Source organism: Lipotes vexillifer, unplaced genomic scaffold, assembly GCF_000442215.2.
Source record: "Lipotes vexillifer unplaced genomic scaffold, Lipotes_vexillifer_v1.1 scaffold977, whole genome shotgun sequence".
Lineage (NCBI taxonomy): Eukaryota > Metazoa > Chordata > Mammalia > Artiodactyla > Lipotidae > Lipotes > Lipotes vexillifer.
In genome coordinates this window covers 3,823,908-3,843,503 of record NW_006783088.1, presented here as the reverse complement: position 1 = coordinate 3,843,503, position 19,596 = coordinate 3,823,908, and the positions used below count along the sequence as shown (strand labels likewise).

The following is a 19,596-nucleotide window of genomic DNA, read 5'->3' as shown; positions in this document are numbered from 1 at the left end:
TTCATCTGTGTGTCCCCTTACTAAGAGGGTATCTGGTCAGTAAAGTCCATAAGATTAATGATTTTGTGTTTATGTGTCCCCCACCTTTTGCTGGGTCTCCTCCAAGGGTTTGATTTCCATTTGCTTGTCACAGAGAACAAATGACCCACCTCCCAGTAAAGTGGGAATTGGTAAGAGGAAGGAAAGAGGCCAAGGCCCCAGAGGCACCCCTCATAGTGTCACATGCCCCCACCTCCCTGGGACTAGAGAAGCAGAGGAGGTTCTCATGAACAGTCAGCTCCTGCCCCCGCTGCAGATGGTTTATAGACTGGGTCCCTAAAATCACAACTTGTTCTATTCCTGCTCAGATGGCTGGGCATTTGGCCCAGCATCCAGGTGATAACAATGCAAGAAGGAGACTAAGATAGCAGACTTAGAAAGAATGCTTTCCAGCCCTGGAGGTACCTCACCAGCAGTGAAGGCACACCATGGGCCTAGCCTCCCCAAGGCCCAGCAGCCTTGATGTCCCTATTTGGGTGTTACCATCAGACAGGGCTGAAAGCAAGCCCCAGCAATTTAAAAGGATAAGAACTGATGTCCAAGGGCGTGGGGGAACCAGCTGTCTTTGTCCACATCAGCTTTACCAAGAGATTCTTATGGTCAGTCTGAAGACAGAGGCTGGGCCAAGGAGGCAGAAAGGTGCAGATGATTTTGGAAAAGAGGCAGACAGCTTCCTCTGGTGGTGCTAAGCAGATTGAAAATAAGCTGCTGATGACCAGCCTTGCCACTGCTCAAGGAAAGCCTGCCTGAGAATGAAATAATACAGAGGAAAGCAGAGCTGAGATGGTGAATGCATTCCAAGTAGCACTAGCTGGACACCTAGATCCAGCTGTGCCTGAAGGCTACATCTTGGACTCTTGGTTATATGAGTTAAAAAAATCCCTTTTTCAAAGGCCACCCCAGAAATGGGGTGGCAGGAGTACAATGAGACTTAAAAGTGTAAAGAGCTAACCTATAGCTTGGGGATTATTATCCCCTTAAAAGCATTTCGTAGAGGAATGCCTTTTAAATCAACAAGTCAGGGACTTCTTTTCCAGACACTCCTGGAGGGCCTCTTTTGTAGTGGGGCCTTATGTCAGGGCCCTTCAGACTCAGTGGTAGCCCGAGGGAATACTGTATTTTACACATCAGGGAGAACAAAAGGTACCTGATGGGCAGGAGTTTAACCACTTCAGGAGGTTTATTTTAACTTCTTCAATTCTCCAAATCTGAAGCGAGCATTTTCTTATGTCAGAATGGTCTAGCTGCTAGAAAGACTGCCTAAAAAGACAGGCATAGTGTCTGTCTCCAGAAACATAGTCTATAGGAGATGATAGACTCGAAACAAGGAATTACAGTATGCTTAGGGTTAGGAAAGGAGCAGTTCAGAGGGTTATGGGAATGAAATAGCAAGAGGATTATATTAATCAGTTCTTGTTTGCAAGTTGGCCTTTGAAAAAGGGATTTTTTTAACTCGTATAACCAAGAGTCCAAGATGTAGCCTTCAGGCACAGCTGGATCTAGGTGTCCAGCTAGTGCTACTTGGAATGCATTCACCATCTCAGCTCTGCTTTCCTCTGTATTATTTCATTCTCAGGCAGGCTTTCCTTGAGCAGTGGCAAGGCTGGTCATCAGCAGCTTATTTTCAATCTGCTTAGCACCACCAGAGGAAGCTGTCTGCCTCTTTTCCAAAAGCTTCAGAAAAAGTCCCAAGGAGTGTTTTCATTGGTCTGGCTTGGGCCATGTGGCTGTCCCTGACTCTGTCACTATGGCCAGGGAAGGGGGCGCTTTCTCTGGCCACACTTGCATCTGGGAGTGAGTCCACTCCCAGAGTCAGAGGTGGCTTAGCTTTACTTTCCCACCTTGAACTGAGATTAGGGAAGGGATGGGTCACCACAAGAAAATTAGGTGCTGCTACCAAAAAGGGGGAGGCAAACAATATGATCTTTACTACTGGGTTACCCAGTAGTAGCTGAGGACAAGCATCTCTCCATAAAGGTGTCCCAATTATTAAATGAAAAAGGGATGATGGAATCTTGCAGCCCCTAGTGAGGGCACATGATGCATTAATGACCTCTAACACCAAGGAGAGTGACAGTCAGGCATGTACCCCCTGTAGTCTTGCCAAGGAGATCAGACCTGAGTCCAAGCCAGTCTCTGGTACCAGCCACCAATTTGCAGGCAGCACAGAGGACAGAGGGATGTGTTGAATTGCACCGTAAGTGCACAGGGAAATCTGGACTGTGGGAATTAGTACAAGTCAAATGGCTTGGATTCTTTGACAGAAAATATAAAAGGAAAAGAAGGAAATGGCAGGAAATGCATAGAGTAAAAGAAACTTAAATAACACATCGAAGTATAATGAGAACGTACTGTATAGTACAAGGAACTCTACTCAGTGCTCTGTGGTGACCTAAATGGGAAGGAAATCCAAAAAAGAGGGGACATATGTATACATATAGCTGATTCACCTTGCTGTACAGCAGAAACTAACACAACATTGTAAAGAAACTATACTCCAATAAAAATTAATAATTAAAAAAAACACTTCAAAGTCTTTTAACATGGCCAGGACTAAACTATAGTGCCTAGGGATGCACATTTGGGTGAAAAAAAGAAAAAAAACACTTAAAAATGTGAGGAATAACTGAAAAGATAAAGCCCTCCCTTCCAAATGTGCTTTGCAAAAACAGGAAAATGTAAACATTTTTATTTTATTTTTTTAATATATTTATTTTACTTATTTATTTTTGGCTGCGTTGGGTCTTTGTTGCTGCGTGCGGGCTTTCTCTAGTTGCAGCAAGCGGGGGCTACTAGCGGTGCGCGGGCTTCTCATTGCAGTGGCTTTTCTTGTTGCGGAGCACGGGCTCTAGGCGCACGGGCCTCAGTAGTTGTGGCACATGGGCTCAGTAGTTGTGGCTCGTGGGCTCTAGAGTGCAGGCTCAGTAGTTGTGGCACATGGGCTCAGTAGTTGTGGCTCGTGGGCTCTAGAGTGCAGGCTCAGTAGTTGTGATGCACAGGCTTAGTTGCTCCATGGCATGGGGGATCTTCCTGGACCAGGGCTCGAACCCGTGTCCCCTGCCTTGGCAGACGGATTCTTAATCACTGCGCCACCAGGGAAGTCCCAGGAAAGTGATTATTATAAAAGTTGGGCAAGTGGTCACTTACGGGGCAGGGAAGGGACCGTGACTGGGATGAGCACATAGATGGGCTTCTGGGGTGGCCGGCAAAGTACTGATTCTTGAACTTTGGTGATGGTTGCACAGGTGTTTGCCTTAGAATAATTTGTTCAGCGCACATCTGTGTGATTTCTGTATCTGTGTTTCACTTAAAATAAAAAGATTTTCAAAGAGAGGTGGGCCAAGGACATGAGCAGGTAAATATACCTCGCGTCTGTTAGAGGTACTTAACCAATACCTGAGGGATCACCTGCCGAGGAGGTGGCCTTTAGGTTGAGACTTGAAGGAAGAGTCAAAATTAACCAAGGAAAGGGGAGTGGAAAGGAAGGCAGCACTCCAGCCAAGGGAGCTGCATGTGTAAAGGCTAGTAAGAGCATGGTGCTTAAAGAAGAGTGGTGAGGAAGGAAGCTAGAAAGATGGGGCCACTGTGGGGTGCTTGTAAGCCATGTTTAGGATTTGGGACTCTAGCCTAAGAACACCAGGAAGCCCAGTGCATGTATTGTCCTCAGGCACAGGCATTTTAAAGAATCACTGTGCTCCCACTGTGGAGGGTGGATTAGGGGGGACAAGAATTGACGCAGAGAGGTCAGTTAGGAGGCTGTCACAGTTGTGTAGTATAGATACAATCTTAGCCTAAACCAGGTTGGTGGCAATAGGGAATGGAAAGAAAAGGACAGATTAGAGAAACACTTGGACAGTAGGATTGACAGGACCTGGTGAGCAGGGAGTCAAAGGTGACAGCCAGGCTTTTGGCTTGGGCAGCGAGGTGGATGACAGTGCAGTTTTTGAGATGGGGAATGCCAGTGGAAGGGTGGTTTAAAGAAAAGAGCCTGCTACCCTTGAGGTGCCTGAAAGGCAATCAAGTAGAGCTCTCTGGCAGGGAGTTGGGTGGAGTGACTTGGGAGTCTAGGTGAGCAGTCTGGGCCAGAGCTACAGACATGGTGATCGTCAGCAAAGAAATTGCCTCGGGAGCCGTGGGACTGGATGAACTCATGCAGGAACACAGTTGAGTAGAAGGGACCTAGGATAGAGCCCTGGGGTGCCAACACTTAAGGAGTTGGGAGGGGTGGTGGACCTGGTGAAACACCAAGAACAGCCAACCAGCTGATGGCAGCCAGGAGCCAACAGAATGGCGGGTGTGGAGACAGGGAGCAGTCAGCAGGGTGAAGTGCTGCGGGGGAGTCCAAAAATACAAGGACAGAAAACGCCCACCGGATCCGGTGCCATGGACATCTCAGAGACGCTGGTGGGAGTGGTGAAGGCAGAAGAGGAGGTGGGCATGAGGAAATGGAGAGGGGCTGGCTGCGAAGGGAGGAAAGAGGACCCAAGGGGAGAAGTCCGCAGGGTGACTAGCAGTTCTTTTTGTTTTGTTTTGTTTTGTTTTGTTTTGTTTGCAAGAAAACAAGATCATTTTCCCAATGTTCTTGGAGTGAACAGGGAAGAGAGGAAGAGATGGAATGTGCAAGAGAAGGAAGAGGGAGGGCTCCAGAGCTAGGTGGAGGCCTTAGCCTTGGGCAGGGTCACAAGAGGGACAGGGGGTAGATGGGGATGCAGGTGAGTTTGTAGATTTGGTGGCTAAAAGTTGAGGTGTTTCCTACCTGATGGCTTCCATTTCCTTATCATAAGGAAGGAAGGTCATCTGCTGAAGGGTGGTGGGAAAGTGTGGAATAGGAGGTCTAAAGAGGGTGTAAAGGACTTCCCTGGTGATCCAGTGGTTAAGACTCCACATTCCCACTGCAGGGGCTGTGGGTTTGATTCCTGATTGGGGAAGTTCCGCATGCCAAGCAGTGCGGCCAGAAAAAGAATAAAGAGGGCGTGAAGTTTGTGAAATAGTCATCACGAAGAGAAAGAGGGCATTAGGAGTCGAGAAAGAGAAAATGGTTATTAGAGGTAGTGGAAAAAGACTGGAATCTGGAGTCAGTCCCTCCAGCTCTGTCTCTTACCACCTCTGTAACCTCAGAAGAGTCACATAACACTTTGAGCTTCCTTTCCTCATTTTCGAAAGGAGGTAATGACAGATGCTGCCTCAGACGATTGTTAAGATCAAATGAGAGAACACAGGTGTCAGTGAGTTGTGGAGGTAAAGCACTCTGCCGGCAGCAACTGATGATAAAAACAAGACCAATGATACTGTATGACAAGTGGCCCCAGCAATGAATGACTCTGTGGGTTTCCAGGAATGGGTTTCTCGGCACTGTTGAACAGTGGGGAGAAGTGCTTGGGTAGCCACCATGTAGCAGCAGCCTCAGGGCCCCTGGGACAGAGCAGGGACTGAGGGAGGGATATCTTGCTCTGTAGTGTAGACACCCTTTTTCCTTTCTTCTGAAGAATCACAGACCCTTCAGTGCTTTCAGAAACTTTCATTTCCATCATTTTATTTCATCCCCAGGAGGCAGGAAATTTTGTTCTCATTTAACAAACAAGTAGCTGAGGGACTAAATAACATATGCTCATAGCACAAATTAAACAGAGTCAGGACAGGAACTTGGGCCTCACTGTGTGATTGGTGCTGGTTCCATCAGAAATCCTGCCAGCGTGAAGTAGGACGAGCACAGGGTCTCATCCTGGCTCTTTGGCTTTTCTGGCCTGCGACCTTAGGCAGATTCCTTAACTAGCTGGTGCCTTAGGGTTTTTCCTCTGACGCCTCCAGGTCTGTCCTTTCTTTGCCTTCTCTTTCTGCTGCAGGCCTGGGTTGCCAACTATGAGAGACCCCGCATGAATGCCAACTCCCTGCTGGCCAGCCCCACGGGCCTCAGCCCCTACCTGCGCTTCGGCTGCCTCTCCTGCCGCCTCTTCTACTACCGCCTGTGGGACCTGTACAAAAAGGTAAGGGCAGTGAGGGCGGCGGAGCCCGCCCCTGGTTGCACCCCAGAGGACACCAGGGCCTTCTGGGCCGGTCAGTTACCCCGAAGAGAGGCCTTCCCTCTGGCTCAAGTGTGCGTACTGTCCGGAGAAGGTGAGGATGAAGCCACATCCAAGAGGTGCCAGAGCCAAGCACAACCCAAACTGCTGATCTAAGCAAAATCCAGGTTCTCAAGTGGAGCAGAACAGGCAGAAAAGCCGACCTCAGGGTGTGACCCCAGAGGTGGCAGTTCTGCTGGGAGCAGGTGGATGGGGGCCACGCAGTCAGGGTGGGAGGCAGGGAGGCTGAGGCTGGTGCCAGTTCTAAGGTGAAGAGCACAGCAGCCCTCTATGGGGCTGTGTCCAGAGTATTTAAAGGGGAGCCTAGGAGCGGCAGTTGCCCATCAGTGATGAGGAAATGACCCGGAGGGCTGAATGCAGGGCTGGATACAGACAGTAGGTGGATACCCCTGTAGTAATGCACCCACCCCCAGGAGGAGAGAGGACATCCAGCTATTCAGATTCATCAGATTCATCCTTGCGTCTGCATTGTTTCACGTTGTTTCCTCATTCTTGCCAATATCTGGATTTTGTGGCGTGGCATGCGGTAACTTTGCCAGCTTGGTGGGTAATCTTGTGATTTTAGGAAGATTATTATTTGCTTGGCAGTCTGATGTCTTAATTCTTTCATGGCCCCAGATCCAGGCTGTTGGGCATAACTTATTTAACCAGAATCTAGACTGAGCACTTTTTACGTGTGCTGATGAGAAAACTTACTTTAGAAAGTGGAGCCCAACAGGAACTCTCGAGGGCAAGGATCATGACCAGTCTCTGGGAGTTTGGTTCCCAGTGCAGAGTCCGGCAGCGCTATCCCTTTCCACTGCCTGCGGCTCCACAGCCATCCTCAGGGCTCAGAGCAGTAGTGGGCACAGCCAGGGCCCAGGGTTCAGTCTGCAGCACACCCTGCCGCTTCTCCTGGGGCAGGGTCCCTCCACATATCTAGGGGCTTTGGAGCCACCAAGTTCATGGCAGCTCCAGATTCCCTTGTGGGGAAGTTCTGAGTGGCACGGCGCTGATAGCTGGGCAAGCGTTTGTATCCACGTGCTGTCCAACCCCACCAGGTGAAGCGGAGCAGCACACCCCCGCTCTCCCTGTTTGGGCAACTCCTGTGGCGAGAGTTCTTTTACACGGCGGCCACCAACAACCCCAGGTTTGACCGCATGGAGGGGAACCCCATCTGCATCCAGATCCCCTGGGATCGCAACCCCGAGGCCCTGGCCAAGTGGGCCGAGGGCAAGACAGGCTTCCCTTGGATTGACGCCATCATGACCCAGCTGAGGCAGGAGGGCTGGATCCACCATCTGGCCCGGCACGCTGTGGCCTGCTTCCTCACGCGCGGGGACCTCTGGGTCAGCTGGGAGAGCGGGGTCCGGGTGAGTCCTCTTTCAGCGGGCGGCCCCCTTTTGGGCTGGGGGATGGACTGGGACCCCTGGGTCCAGGAGATTCCCTCCAGATCCTACTTGGCTTGCCCTCAGCAGAAGGCCTTGGCTCCCTTCTCCACAGGGTGTGTGGTGACTTGGGGGGAACCATGGCCGTAGGTCCCCAAGGAGGCTGATTGTCCCACCCTCCCTGCATCTAGGTATTTGATGAGCTGCTCCTGGATGCAGATTTCAGCGTGAACGCAGGCAGCTGGATGTGGCTGTCCTGCAGTGCTTTCTTCCAACAGTTCTTCCACTGCTACTGCCCGGTGGGCTTTGGCCGCCGCACGGACCCCAGTGGAGACTACATCAGGTGAGGGTGCAGACCAGGCTCTCTGGTTTCTGACCACTTTGGATTCCTCCTAGGGTGAGATATGCTTGCCCTTTGAAGGAGACTCCAGCGTGCTGATGGGTCGTCTGGTGTATATGTTTTAGGCGATACCTGCCCAAATTGAAAGGGTTCCCCTCTCGATACATCTATGAGCCCTGGAATGCCCCAGAGTCAATTCAGAAGGCGGCCAAGTGCATCATTGGTGTGGACTACCCACGGCCCATCGTCAACCACGCCGAGACCAGCCGGCTCAACATTGAGCGGATGAAGCAGATTTACCAGCAGCTCTCCCGCTACCGGGGACTCTGTAAGGAGCCCCTACTCCGACTGCCATCCCCTAGTTCCCCGAAGGGAAGGACAACACCTACGGGCTCAGGGGGCGTAGACAGAGATTCCCAGATGTTTGCAAAGGGAGGCCACCGAGCACTGTCTTCCAGGCTGTTGACTTGACTTCCCGGGCACAGGCCACACAGGCTGGGCTGGATCAGGCCTCTCTGAATTAGTTGCAGCCAGTGGGAAGCGATGGAACCTTGATGTCATGGCCCAGCACCCCCTGCCTTATACCTACCTGCCCTGGGGCCCTGTACAGTCCTGTGAGATTGCATTCTGATTATTCCCCTACCTCTTTCCCAGGTCTGCTGGCGTCTGTCCCTTCCTGTATGGAAGACCTCAGCAATCCAGTGGCAGAGCCCAGCTCGAGCCAGGCTGGGGGCATGAGCAGTGCAGGTAAGTACAGCCAGCCTCCCGTGGCCTGTGCCCACCCCAAGGGCACTGCAGAGCTACTCCCACTTCAGTCACTGAGGGCTGAGGATGGAGGCCAGAACCAAGTTATGCCCCGATAGAACTTGTATTCCACCTGGGGAGACAGATGGTAAAGGAGCTGTGCAAGATCATGCCAGTTAACTAGTGCTTTGGGGGAAAATAAAATCAAGTGACCTGATAAAAGAGGGCTGGGGAAGGGGGTTACTTTAGATGGAGTACCAGGGCCCCATGCAGTGAGCAGAGCCAGCCTTCTAAGAACAGGGGGAAGAGCATTCCAGGCAAAGGGAAGAGCAAGAAAAGACCCAGAGATGGAAACAAGCTTACCCATTCCAGGAAGGAGAGGAGGGAGGCCAGTGGGGCTGGTGTGTTCTGAGTGAGGAGCTGGAACGAGAGGAGGACGGACACAGCAGGAGTAGCAGCGCGTAGACTCAGCGTCCATGAGGAGGATTAGGGTTCCGTCATCAGTGCAGGGAGAAGGCACTGACGGGGGTCAGCAGGGCAGAGGCGTGACCTGGTTTATGTTTTAGAAAGCTCACTCTGCCTGCTGTGTGGATGGCACAGTGTGAGCAAGAGCCCCCGAGTATAGGAGACTGGAAAGGAGGCGACTGTAGTTGTCCAGGCAGGTGGCGGGAGAGAGGAGTAGATGGCCTTGCTGCATTCTTAACCTCTGCCCTTCGGCTCCGGGACGAAGATCAGCGAGCTCAGGCCGGCAAGAACGTCAGGGCTTTTTCTAGTTTCTAGTTTGCCCAGCCAGGTTGGCTTCCCGGGTTAGGGCACTGCTCATTCTGGCTTCAGGAGGCCAGTTACGGAGGGAATGCCTCACCTTCAGCGCGAGGATGGCAGACAGGCCAAATCAGTCTCTGGCCTGGAGCCCATGGGATTTGGGGCCCAAAAGCTGGCTGTACTGCCAGCAGGCCTGGTTATGCTCTCCTTGGATATTTCCAGGCAGCGTCACTGCTGAAAGGAAGGCCAAGGGGCAGGTCTGAGAAGCAGCGTGCTGGTTGCATTGATGAGCAGGCTCCCTGCCCCCTAAAGAGCTGCTGCTACACTGTTGAGCGTCATCTTGGCTCCACACACAAGTCTGTGTGACACTTTGACCTGCTTCCCTACAGGCCCAAGACCACTACCCAGTGGCCCAGCGTCCCCCAAACGCAAGCTGGGAGCAGCAGAGGAGCCACCTGGTGAAGAACTCAGCAAACGGGCCAGGGTGGCAGCGTTGCCCCCCTCAGAGCTGCTGAGCAAGGATGTCTGAGAGTGAGTGACAGCAGCTGAGTCAGCTTCAGGGATGGGCGTGGGAGAGAGGTGGGGTGAGTGTGGAGAACTGCCTTGCCAGCTGAAGGTTAAAACCCACAAACTAGATTAAAACCTGGTAGGGACCGGGTGCTTTTCTAGGGTTTCAGCTCAAATTCTACCGTCCTGACTTCTATACCTTCTAATACTAAAAAGAGAATTTAAAGATAAAGCCTTGTTCTTTCTTTGCCAGCTAAGGGAAAAAAAATTTGACTCTTGCTACCTACCAAAGTGAGCCAAATCCAGAAAAAGAAAGCAGAGACCCGATTGAAGCTGTGGGAGAAAGAGTCCCGGGGCAGGGTCGAGGGGTGCTCCAGGCCCCTCTGCCATCGCCCCGACAGGCTGTGTCCTGTAGGCTGGCCAGCAGAGGGCAGCACTTACCTTCAGAATTCAGGCTTAGGGACGTTTTGGAGGCTCACTTAGCCCAGCCCCACCTGAGGGCCAGAAGACCCAGGCTCCCTATCGCCTGTGCCTCTTACAGCCAATCCTCCATTTGTGCCTTTCTTGTGGCTTCAGCTCTGCACTTCCCTGGCAGTGCTCATCTTCCTTGAAAGCCCCCTGAATGTATCAAAAAACAAAAACAAAAACCTGACTCTTCCTTCCCCAGAGCAAGAAGGGCCTTTTATGCCTTTCTGGGGGAGATATAAATTACTGTTCCCTTTCAGTCATCATCTGGGGCTGTTCCTTATGTGCCGTCTGCATCATTAGGTGATTCTCTCCACGGAGCCAATTCTTTTTTCTAAACCCTTCTACTTCAAGCCAGGTGAGGCCAACTGGTTTGCATGTCTAGACTTGAATGCCAGTGAGATGGCAGTGTTTGATGCCTGTGCCCTTTTCTTTACTAGGCTCTTCGTCTTAGACATTGCAGATGGACAGATTTGTTACCTTGTTCTGGGAGTACCGGCAACCTTAGGTACTGTTCTCTTAGTTACCTCTTAACTCTGTGGTACTAAGCATAGTTCATTCTGTCTTACAAACCTGGAACTTTCCAGGGTGATACTCTGACTTTCAGGTGAGAAGATTAAAGAACAGAGAGTTTAAATGTCTGGGTCATGGTTCCTCAGAGGTAATGGCATCCAATTCAGCTTGAAACTGTTGCCAGCAAGTGTGTGAGGAAGGGGAGCATAAGACATAGAAAATGTGATATGGGGCTTCCCTGGTGGCGCAGTGGTTGAGAGTCCGCCTGCCGATGCAGGGGGCGCGGGTTCGTGCCCCGGTCCGGGAGGATCCCGCGTGCCGCAGAGCGACTGGGCCCGTGAGCCATGACCACTGTGCCTGCGCGTCCGGAGCCTGTGCTCCACAACGGGAGAGGACGCAGCAGTGAGATGCCCACGTACCGCAAAAAAAAAAAAAGTGATACGATGCCCATTCACAAGGGTTTAATAGTCTGCTTAGAAAAACAAGACAAATAACCTGTAATTCCTAGACAAATGATACAGACTCTACCAGCTTATCATAAGACAGTTATTTGTGGGCCAGAGTGATCAGGGAGTACAACACAGAAGGTTACCCTAGGGGACCCAAAAGATGAATTGGATTTAGCCAGCAAGGAAAGCATTTCCGACAAGAAAAACAGCTTAATGATTACATGATCTTGTACAAATTACTTAACCGCTCTGAGACTCAGTTTCCTCACCAAAAATTAGGTTCTTGTTGCAAGGATTAAATGATGAAATGTATGTGTCAGGGATGTGTGGGGCTGCTAGTTGCAGAAAACCTGACTACTGTGTCTAAAACAAAGAGGGATTTGGTTTTCTTACTGAACAAAAGGCCCAGAGCTGGGTGCTGCTAGTTTTGGTTTGGTGGCTCAAGAGTGTCAGAGCCAGTTTTTCTGAGATTCTCTTGTTTCCTGGCCTCAAGGTGGCTGCCACAGCTTCAGCCATCAACTCCTTGTTCAAAGCAAGAAAGAGAAGGAAATGCAGAGACAGCTGCACTCATTCATACAATAAACATATGTCAAGTGATCGCGATTTGCCAGACACCGTTGTAGGCACTGGATATAGTTGTGAACAAGACTGACAAAGTCGTCCCTTCCCTCTTGGGTGCATCTTTGTGAGAGGAGACAGACAGTAAACAAATAGATACATCATATGTCAAGAAGCCATAAGTGGTATGAAGAAAAAATAAAGTCGAGTAAGAAGGTAGAAAGTTTGGGGCACAGTGGAGGTTGCAGTTTTATATTATGAGGGTTGTCAGGGGATGCCTCTCTTCCTTTTTCATCAAGAAAATAAAAGCTTTCCCAGGATACCCCTTCCCCAGCTTTTCACATTGGCCTCATGAGCCAGAACTGAGTCACAAAGCCTCCCCAAAGCTGGGAAATAGGGATCTGGATTGTCAGGATTGGTTAGACCATTGCTTTCCAACCTGAGTGAGCAGTGGAATTCCCTAGAGGATTTGTTAAGCCTCAGATGGCTGGGCCTCACCCCCAGAGGTTCGGATCCGGTGGGTCTGGGGTGGAACCTGAGAATTTGCATTTCTAACAAGTTCGAAGCAGTTTGATGATGCTGCTGTTCTGTGACTGTACTTTGAGCATCACTGACTTAGACCATTCCTGACCCATTGTCTGGGCCACGTCCATGACCCACTGAACAAAATCCAGATTCTGTTAGCTAGGAAGTGTAGATACTGGTCGATAACTCTCTACGTCATATACAGGGCACTTAGCCCAGTGCCTGCCTTATAAGTTCATAAATAAAATGGTAGGTATTATTATTATTATGGATATTGTTATTATTTCTTTAGAAGAACATAAGGTTACAGTTGGGTCTGATCATGGAGGCTCTTTAATGTCAGGCAGATGGAGTCCTTGGTGTACTCTCTGGGAACTAAGGAGCATTTTGGAACAGGAGAGTGAATGATCAAATTGGCATTTTTGGAAGATTAACCAGGCATTGGGCTGGGACCTAAGAAGAAATGGTGGGAGGAGAGAGCCAGCTGAGAGTCTGTGGTGGTGATTCCAAGTGGGCATTACAAGGGTGCAGAGGTCAGCACTGGTCTCTTGCCTTGTAGTCCAGAAGATACCCATCAGCCTGTTGGGATCTTAAGGACTGATTCTCAAGGTTTAGCCCTTAATCATGGCTGATTGATTGGAAGTGAGGACCAGGAGGTCAGAGGACGGGACAGATACTCATGTTCTTTGGAAACCCTGAGAGAAAAGAGTTTCTTAGTGAACCTTGTGCTTCGCTGTGTACTGATGGTAGCACCTGGGCCTAAAGATGTTGAGCATCCTCATCAGTAAAACAGTGATAATAGCATCTTGTCACCTGCCCTACCCATCGAGCATACACATTGGGGAAAGAAAATGAAAAACCATATGCGAAAAGCCTTTGAATAAGTAAAATGCACCACGCAGGTGAAATCACATTACCACCTTTGCATATGCTTCTCAGGGTGTCTTTGACCGTGTTACTGTTACTTCGGTCAGGGCCAGCACGCTGAGCTGGATGGACCACAGAGCAGTGGCCACAGGGCCTGTGTTGATACAGTCGTATTGATCCTTCCCCCTCTCCTATCTGCCAGTTTTAGTTCTGTGACTTAGGGCAGGATTCATAACCTTTCTGAGATGCTTTAGCTATAAGGTGTGAATAATCATTCTTTACCAGCCTGAAGGCTCCATCATGGACCTTTTGAGGCCATGTTTAGATCCAGCCTCTATAGTTTTGTGATTCTGTTATTTCTAATGCCTCAGGCCTGCGCCAGACAATGATGTAAACTGATCTTGTCGGAAAACATACCCTGATATCCGTCGGTTCTGTGTTTACCTCAGACCCACATCAGTATCTGTTCTGTATTTGGTTATTGTACAATGTTCACTAAACTGAAAAATAAGCCAGCGCCAAATAGCTCTCATTTCAGCTGCTTCCCCGTAATCCCCAAAGCTGCTGACTGCTCAGGATTCCATCAGGCTCGAATTGTGTACAGATTTTTCTTATTGGTCTAATTATTTTAACAGTTCACGTGATCCATTTGTCCTTCTGCTGGTACATGGTGATCTGTTGAGAGAAGCCTGTTGGATATAAAAGGTTCATGGCAAGAATCACCTCTTCCCCTCCTCCGCCAAAGTTCACCCAAGCTTGGTTAGCCCTGGGGCTTCGCTGAGGAAAACCCGATTTCTGGAATCTCTTCATTGTCTTTTTGACATTTGTTCCGTGTGTATCCTTCCTTACGTGAAATAATGTGTGTGAAAGGCACTGGGCGATCTGCAAAATGCTGCCCAGTGGAAGCGGAGGTCATGTGGTGGTCAGAAACCCCATCGTGCTGCTCGCCGCCCAGGGGCCTTCGCACAGGTTTTTCTCACCTCTGTCTCTCAGTTCCTGAAACAAGAAGTTAGTTGGGACTTGGTGTCCCCTCACACTTTCCCTGGCACTTACTAAGAAGCTGTCGACTAATGGACGTCCCCTCCCCTTTGCCATGTGATTTCTGTGGTGCAGGAAGGGCAAGCGTGTAGTTGACATGAGGAATGAGACTGAGCTAAGAGCCCAGCTTTGTACCCCATCCAGGCCCAGCTGCATCTCTGGCCTTCCCTGCTCCTAACTGGGAGCTGGCAGCAAACCCTCTGCCCCTCTCGAGCTCTTGGGCACTGTGACTCACCCCGTGTGGTGGGGAGGGGTGACCTCTGAGACCTCGTTACAGGCTCCAAACAAAGTTTCTTCCCGACCTTGAGCTGTCGTGTCTCCTCTGCTGACACACGCTCATGCGTGCACGGTATCCACACAGCCCTCCTGGGCTGGGAGCTGGGGAAGGGTGGACTTGCAGATTTGGGTTTCTTGTTAACATCCAGTGGGTGGGAAGGGGTGTGAGGGCACAGGTACCCAGGGGGGCCGTCCTAACTGACATCAGCACACTGAGGGAGGCGCTCGTTAACTTTTTCTATGTCCCAGCCACTTCTGCTTCTTGTATTAATGACAGGTTGAAAGAGTTGGACGATCGTGAGATTGACTTTTTTTTTAGTGCATGTTTTATGAGTTGATTTTTCCCTAGTGCCTCTCCCCTAGCTGTTCTTCCCTTTCTTTTAGTGCTGCTGTCATCATTTTCCTGCAAGGCCTCATCTGATTTCCCCAGCCCCCTTTTTCTGCAGACTTATGCCCTAGCTTGAGAACAAGAGCACAGGGACCATCTAATTATCTGCTGATGGAGCAACTTGCGTAACTAGTTGAACAGGCCTCTGACTAGCTTTGTAGACAAGGGTAAGCTGGTTCTTCCAAATCTTGGTTTTCTGTTTGGGTTTTGTTTTTGTTTTTTGTTTTGGGTTTTTTTTTTTTTGCAGTACGCGGGCCTCTCACTGTTGTGGCCTCTCCCGTTGCGGAGCACAGGCTCCGGATGCACAGGCTCGGCGGCCATGGCTCACGGGCCCAGCCGCTCTGCGGCATGCGGGATCTTCCTGGACCGGGGCACGAACCTGTGTCCCCTGCATCGGCAGGCGGATTCTCAACCACTGCGCCACCAGGGAAGCCCCCTGTTTGGGTTTTTGAACCCATCATAGAGGGTTGTGGGTCACTGGGGCTTATCTGAGGCCAGGACACTGCCACCTCCCTTCATGAGTCTGCCCCATACCTAGACCACACCCAAGTCAGCGTAGGTCTGAATGAATTGTTGTTATTATTATAGCCACCTGACTGCATCTTACCCCCATATCTTCTAAGCTTAGGCATCAGTTCTTAAACCCTCTTTGGGTTACCCATGCTTTGAAGAGTCTGATGAAGGATGGAGCCTCTTCCCAGAAAATTGCACCTATTTGCACACACAGAGAAATGTACACATTTCTCTTCCTGGTCTTCGTGGACTGCCCCTTAAGCCTATCCTTGGACCCCTTAAGGATCCAGGAACCCCCAGAGTAAGAGCCCTTGTTCTAAGGAATCTTAAAGCACTCTTTATCTTCCCCCGATCCCTGAAGGTGGAGAAAACACAAGAAATGGAGGTAGTAGGTAGGAGGACCTGTTGTGTATACTCTTCAAGTCCGAAATTTTCAGTTTCAGAAGAATAGTCATCTCTTTGGCTTGATAATATGGGCCAGAGAGAGATCTATGTATAAAATATATATCACAATCAGCATGTTTCAATAAACATATGTACACTTTATATTTAACAAATATATTTATTCGTAGTGAAAAAATATGGCTAGGTTATTATAGTACAAGCTTAAAGGGAAAATTGTTGAAAATATTTTAAAGAGGCGCTCAGTACTGACCCCTACAGGTACCCACCCACTCCTACGTTTGCTCTTGATTTTTCCCAGCTTCTAGATAAATTATCATCATCCAGTTAAAATCTTCAGATGTAACATTTGTCTGAAAAGGGTCGCATGTGTCAGAAGACTGATTTTGAATCCCTGACTCCAATGTCTTGGACTCTTGAGAGCATTTCCCCTTTTCTGTTAATGTCTGAACTTCCATTTATGTTGCTTGGATATTAGTCTTCATGCCATCATGTTGATTTTTTTTTATATCCTCTAAAAGTCTTAATGAGCAATACTATAATATAGAGATTACTTAGTGGTAAAAATACAGGGTTTGGAATCAGACAGACCTCGGTTTCCTGTCTTGGCTCCGCCACTTCTGAATGCTCTAGTCTTGGGCAATTTACTCACCCTCTCTGGCTTCCGTTTTCTCATCTGTAAAACTGGAAGCCATATCTTCAGGGTTCATGGGATCGCAAGCTGTATTAGTTTGCTTGGGTTCCCACAACGAAGTGCCACAGACTGGGTGACTTAAACAACAGAAATTTATTCTCTCACAGTTCTGGAGGCTAGAAGTCTGAGATCAAGTTGACCGCAGGGTTGGTTTCTTCTGAGGCCTCTCTCCTTGGCCTGTAGATTGCTGCCATCTCCCTTTGTCTTCACATGGTCTCACCTCTGTGCGTGTCTGTGTCCTAATCTTTTCTTATAAGGACACCAGTCATTTGGGATCAGGGCCCACCCTAAGCACTTTATTTTAACTTAATTACCTCTTTAAAGACCTTCTCTCCAAAAACAGTCACATTCTGAGGGGGTTAGGACTTCAGTGTATGAATTTGGGGGGACACAGTTCAGCCATAACACAAGTGTATAGTGCCTGGCCCATAGTAGGCTCAGTAAGCCTTCTTGTTATTATCTGTCTGACCATCATTTAAAAGGTACAAACTTTTAACGGAGCCCTGCATGTCTCTTTACTCTCTCAGACACACTAGACCTATTTCAACAGGCAACCCAGCATTATGATGGGCTTACCCTGTCCTCTATTATCAGACATGAGGCCTTTTCTTCCCTTTGCCCCAGATTCAGGATGTTATAAATCTTTAAAATGAGTCATCCTTGCGTCTCCTCTCCCCGCCCCTCAGTCTTCTAGCACAGTGCCAGGGTTCTCTTATCTCTGTGTGGAAATTTGCTCACCGGCTGATTGTGAACTCAGGCATTGCCTTCATCTTCAAGATGACTGGTCCCATCTGGCTTCTCTTCCAGCCATTTTTATCTGATTCTCCATCTCTGGCAGCGGCCGCTGTGCCTTGATTCAGAAACTGCCCTTGTCATATCTGAGCAGGTGTTACCCAAGGCCTCAGGTGACTGTCCGCCTTCTCCCCCTCCTCTGCTGCTCTCAGGCAAGGGGCAGAGGAGGCCCAGAGGGTCCGCGGGGGACAGCTTGTCCACGTCAGCACCCCAGAGGGCCAGTGTTCAGGCACCCGCTGGCATCCCAGCAACAACCTTGTCCCCAGGTACCGTGGCCCGTTCGGTTTGCTCTGGGCTCTTCCCGGTTCCCCAGAGAAGCAGCTGGAGGAGCCATGTCCCTGGGCAACTGAGAGCCTCCTGAACGCTCCCTTTTGCCCTTGTTTCTCTCTTTCAGCTGCAGTGCCGTGACTCTGTGAGCAAAGCCTGGGTGCCTGAGCAGCCACCGTGGCAGCAGAGTACAACCTGCAGAACAGCTGATCATCTCCAGAGATGGAGCAAGCGTGTGCATGTGTGTGCGCGTGTGCCGAGGAAGGAGTGGCCCGCCTGTTTGCGTGTGCATGCGTCTGTTTACACTCTTGTGGTTCCGAACACTGCCTGGGCTGGAGGAGTACCTGTAGCCGCTTACTTCAGCCTCTGGACACCAGGCTAGAGGTCATGGCAGTGACTTTCACCCCAGACCTGTCCCTGTGAGCCAGCTGCCTTGTCTGAATAGAAGCGTGGTGGGACCTTAGCTGGGATCCTGGCATCTGCCTCCCCAACCCTCCCTCCCTCCCTCCCTCCTCACGTCAGACTGCCGAGCAGGGGAAGCATTTCTGGCTCTTGTCCGGAGTGTGGGATTCTAGCGGCGGCTAGGGTTCTGCTGAGTTCCTGGGCAGGCTGGAGGGGACGGGTGTGTCCAGACATAGTCACCTGGCCTGGCTTCTTATTTTAAAATTCCCTGCCACTGGGTTCTCCGGACTCTTCCTTGCGAAGCTGGGACTGAGCACACGGCTGTAGACAGATCTGGAAGACTTGCATCATCGTGCAGAAGTACAGCAGGCGCCTGACTGGAGTGCTGCTCGCACAGTATCATAGATGACAGCTGAGAAGAACATCTCCCTCTTCGGGGCTGAAAACCTGAGGTTAGAAGTAGAAGGCCGGCTCTCACTACTGTTCCCCAGAAGCTGAGAGCCGGCCCCAAAGCTGACTGGAGACTCAAGTGCCTCCACCGGGAGGAGGCCAGGTTCCTGGTGGTAGAAAGCCCCCTGGCGCCTCTCGCCACACTCCATGGCATCTCGGTGCTGCCACCAAGCTCAGCTGACACCAGCCAGGGAAGCCATTCTAGTCTGCGCTTTGAAGGATTCCACAGCCTGCCCAGGGCTGGTCAGCAACCAAGCTGCCACACCAGCTCTCCCAGTAGCTGGACATCAAAGACCCAGGCAGGTGGACTGCCGGGGACAGTTGGGAAAGACCCAAGCCGAGATCCCACCCAGCGCACCAAGCCTTCCGGAAGCAGCAGGTGGGAGGTTTGACCCAGAGAAGCCAAGGCCTTGCATTCTAGGGGCAGCCTGTGCCTCCCACCTCAGCCTCCCATGGTCGGGGCTATGCTGAGAAAGACACCATGAAAAGGAGGGCTGTGCGGTCAGCTGGGGCAAGTCTTCCTTCCACCCATGGCCTGCACTTGAGCCACAGCGTGTGTGTGTGTGCGTGCGCGTGCGTGCTGTGTGTGTGTGTGTGTGTGTGTGTAGCTGAGAGGCCAGTTCCTCTTGGGATCGTTGTCCTCACACATAACATTAAGCTGGCCTCTGGGCCTTCTCCTCTCTACCTCCCCTGTGACCTTCGCCAGCCTCAGAGCTGTTCATTCCCTTGGCCCCAGCCCTGCCCTTCACTGTCCTCTGTCCTGGGACCAGAACCCTGGGTCAAGCCCCTGCCTCCTACATCTGTCCAGCACATCGACAGGCTTCTTCCTGAGACGTCCTCAGGCTTTCTCAGCCAAAGAGCTGCCTTTAGAGTCCAACTGTTGTATGTATGTCACCCTCACTAGAAATGTCCCATAATCGTGGGGAGAACAGGGCACCGGTGATGGCTTTTTCTGCAGCATTGGGTTGGGGGCTTCACTGTTCCCTTAGCCCCAGCCAAGAGGAAAGAATTGGGGGCTATTGCCAGAAGGAGAGTAGAGCAAGCCTGGAAGGGCTAGTCTGAGAAACTGAGGCCAGAGGGCTTAGGGCCAGAGTCAGTATTTATTTAGCAGCACCTTCACATGTCAGGACGATTCCCTTTTCCTGCCCATTTAAGGAT

General features: G+C 50.5%; 1 protein-coding gene across 1 annotated transcript in view; it reads left to right on the top strand.

Annotated features, from left to right (window-relative positions):
* Nucleotides 1-18,107, top strand: part of CRY2 (cryptochrome circadian regulator 2) — a 32,000-nt gene extending 13,893 nt beyond the window's left edge. The window contains exons 6-12 of the mRNA XM_007455797.1: nucleotides 5,883-6,023; nucleotides 7,160-7,471; nucleotides 7,678-7,829; nucleotides 7,952-8,154; nucleotides 8,481-8,573; nucleotides 9,722-9,863; nucleotides 17,714-18,107. Coding sequence (XP_007455859.1) covers nucleotides 5,883-6,023; nucleotides 7,160-7,471; nucleotides 7,678-7,829; nucleotides 7,952-8,154; nucleotides 8,481-8,573; nucleotides 9,722-9,861 — 1,041 coding nt within the window. The 3' untranslated portion in view covers nucleotides 9,862-9,863; nucleotides 17,714-18,107. The remainder of the gene's footprint in view (nucleotides 1-5,882; nucleotides 6,024-7,159; nucleotides 7,472-7,677; nucleotides 7,830-7,951; nucleotides 8,155-8,480; nucleotides 8,574-9,721; nucleotides 9,864-17,713) is intronic.
* Nucleotides 18,108-19,596: the final 1,489 nt, after the last annotated feature.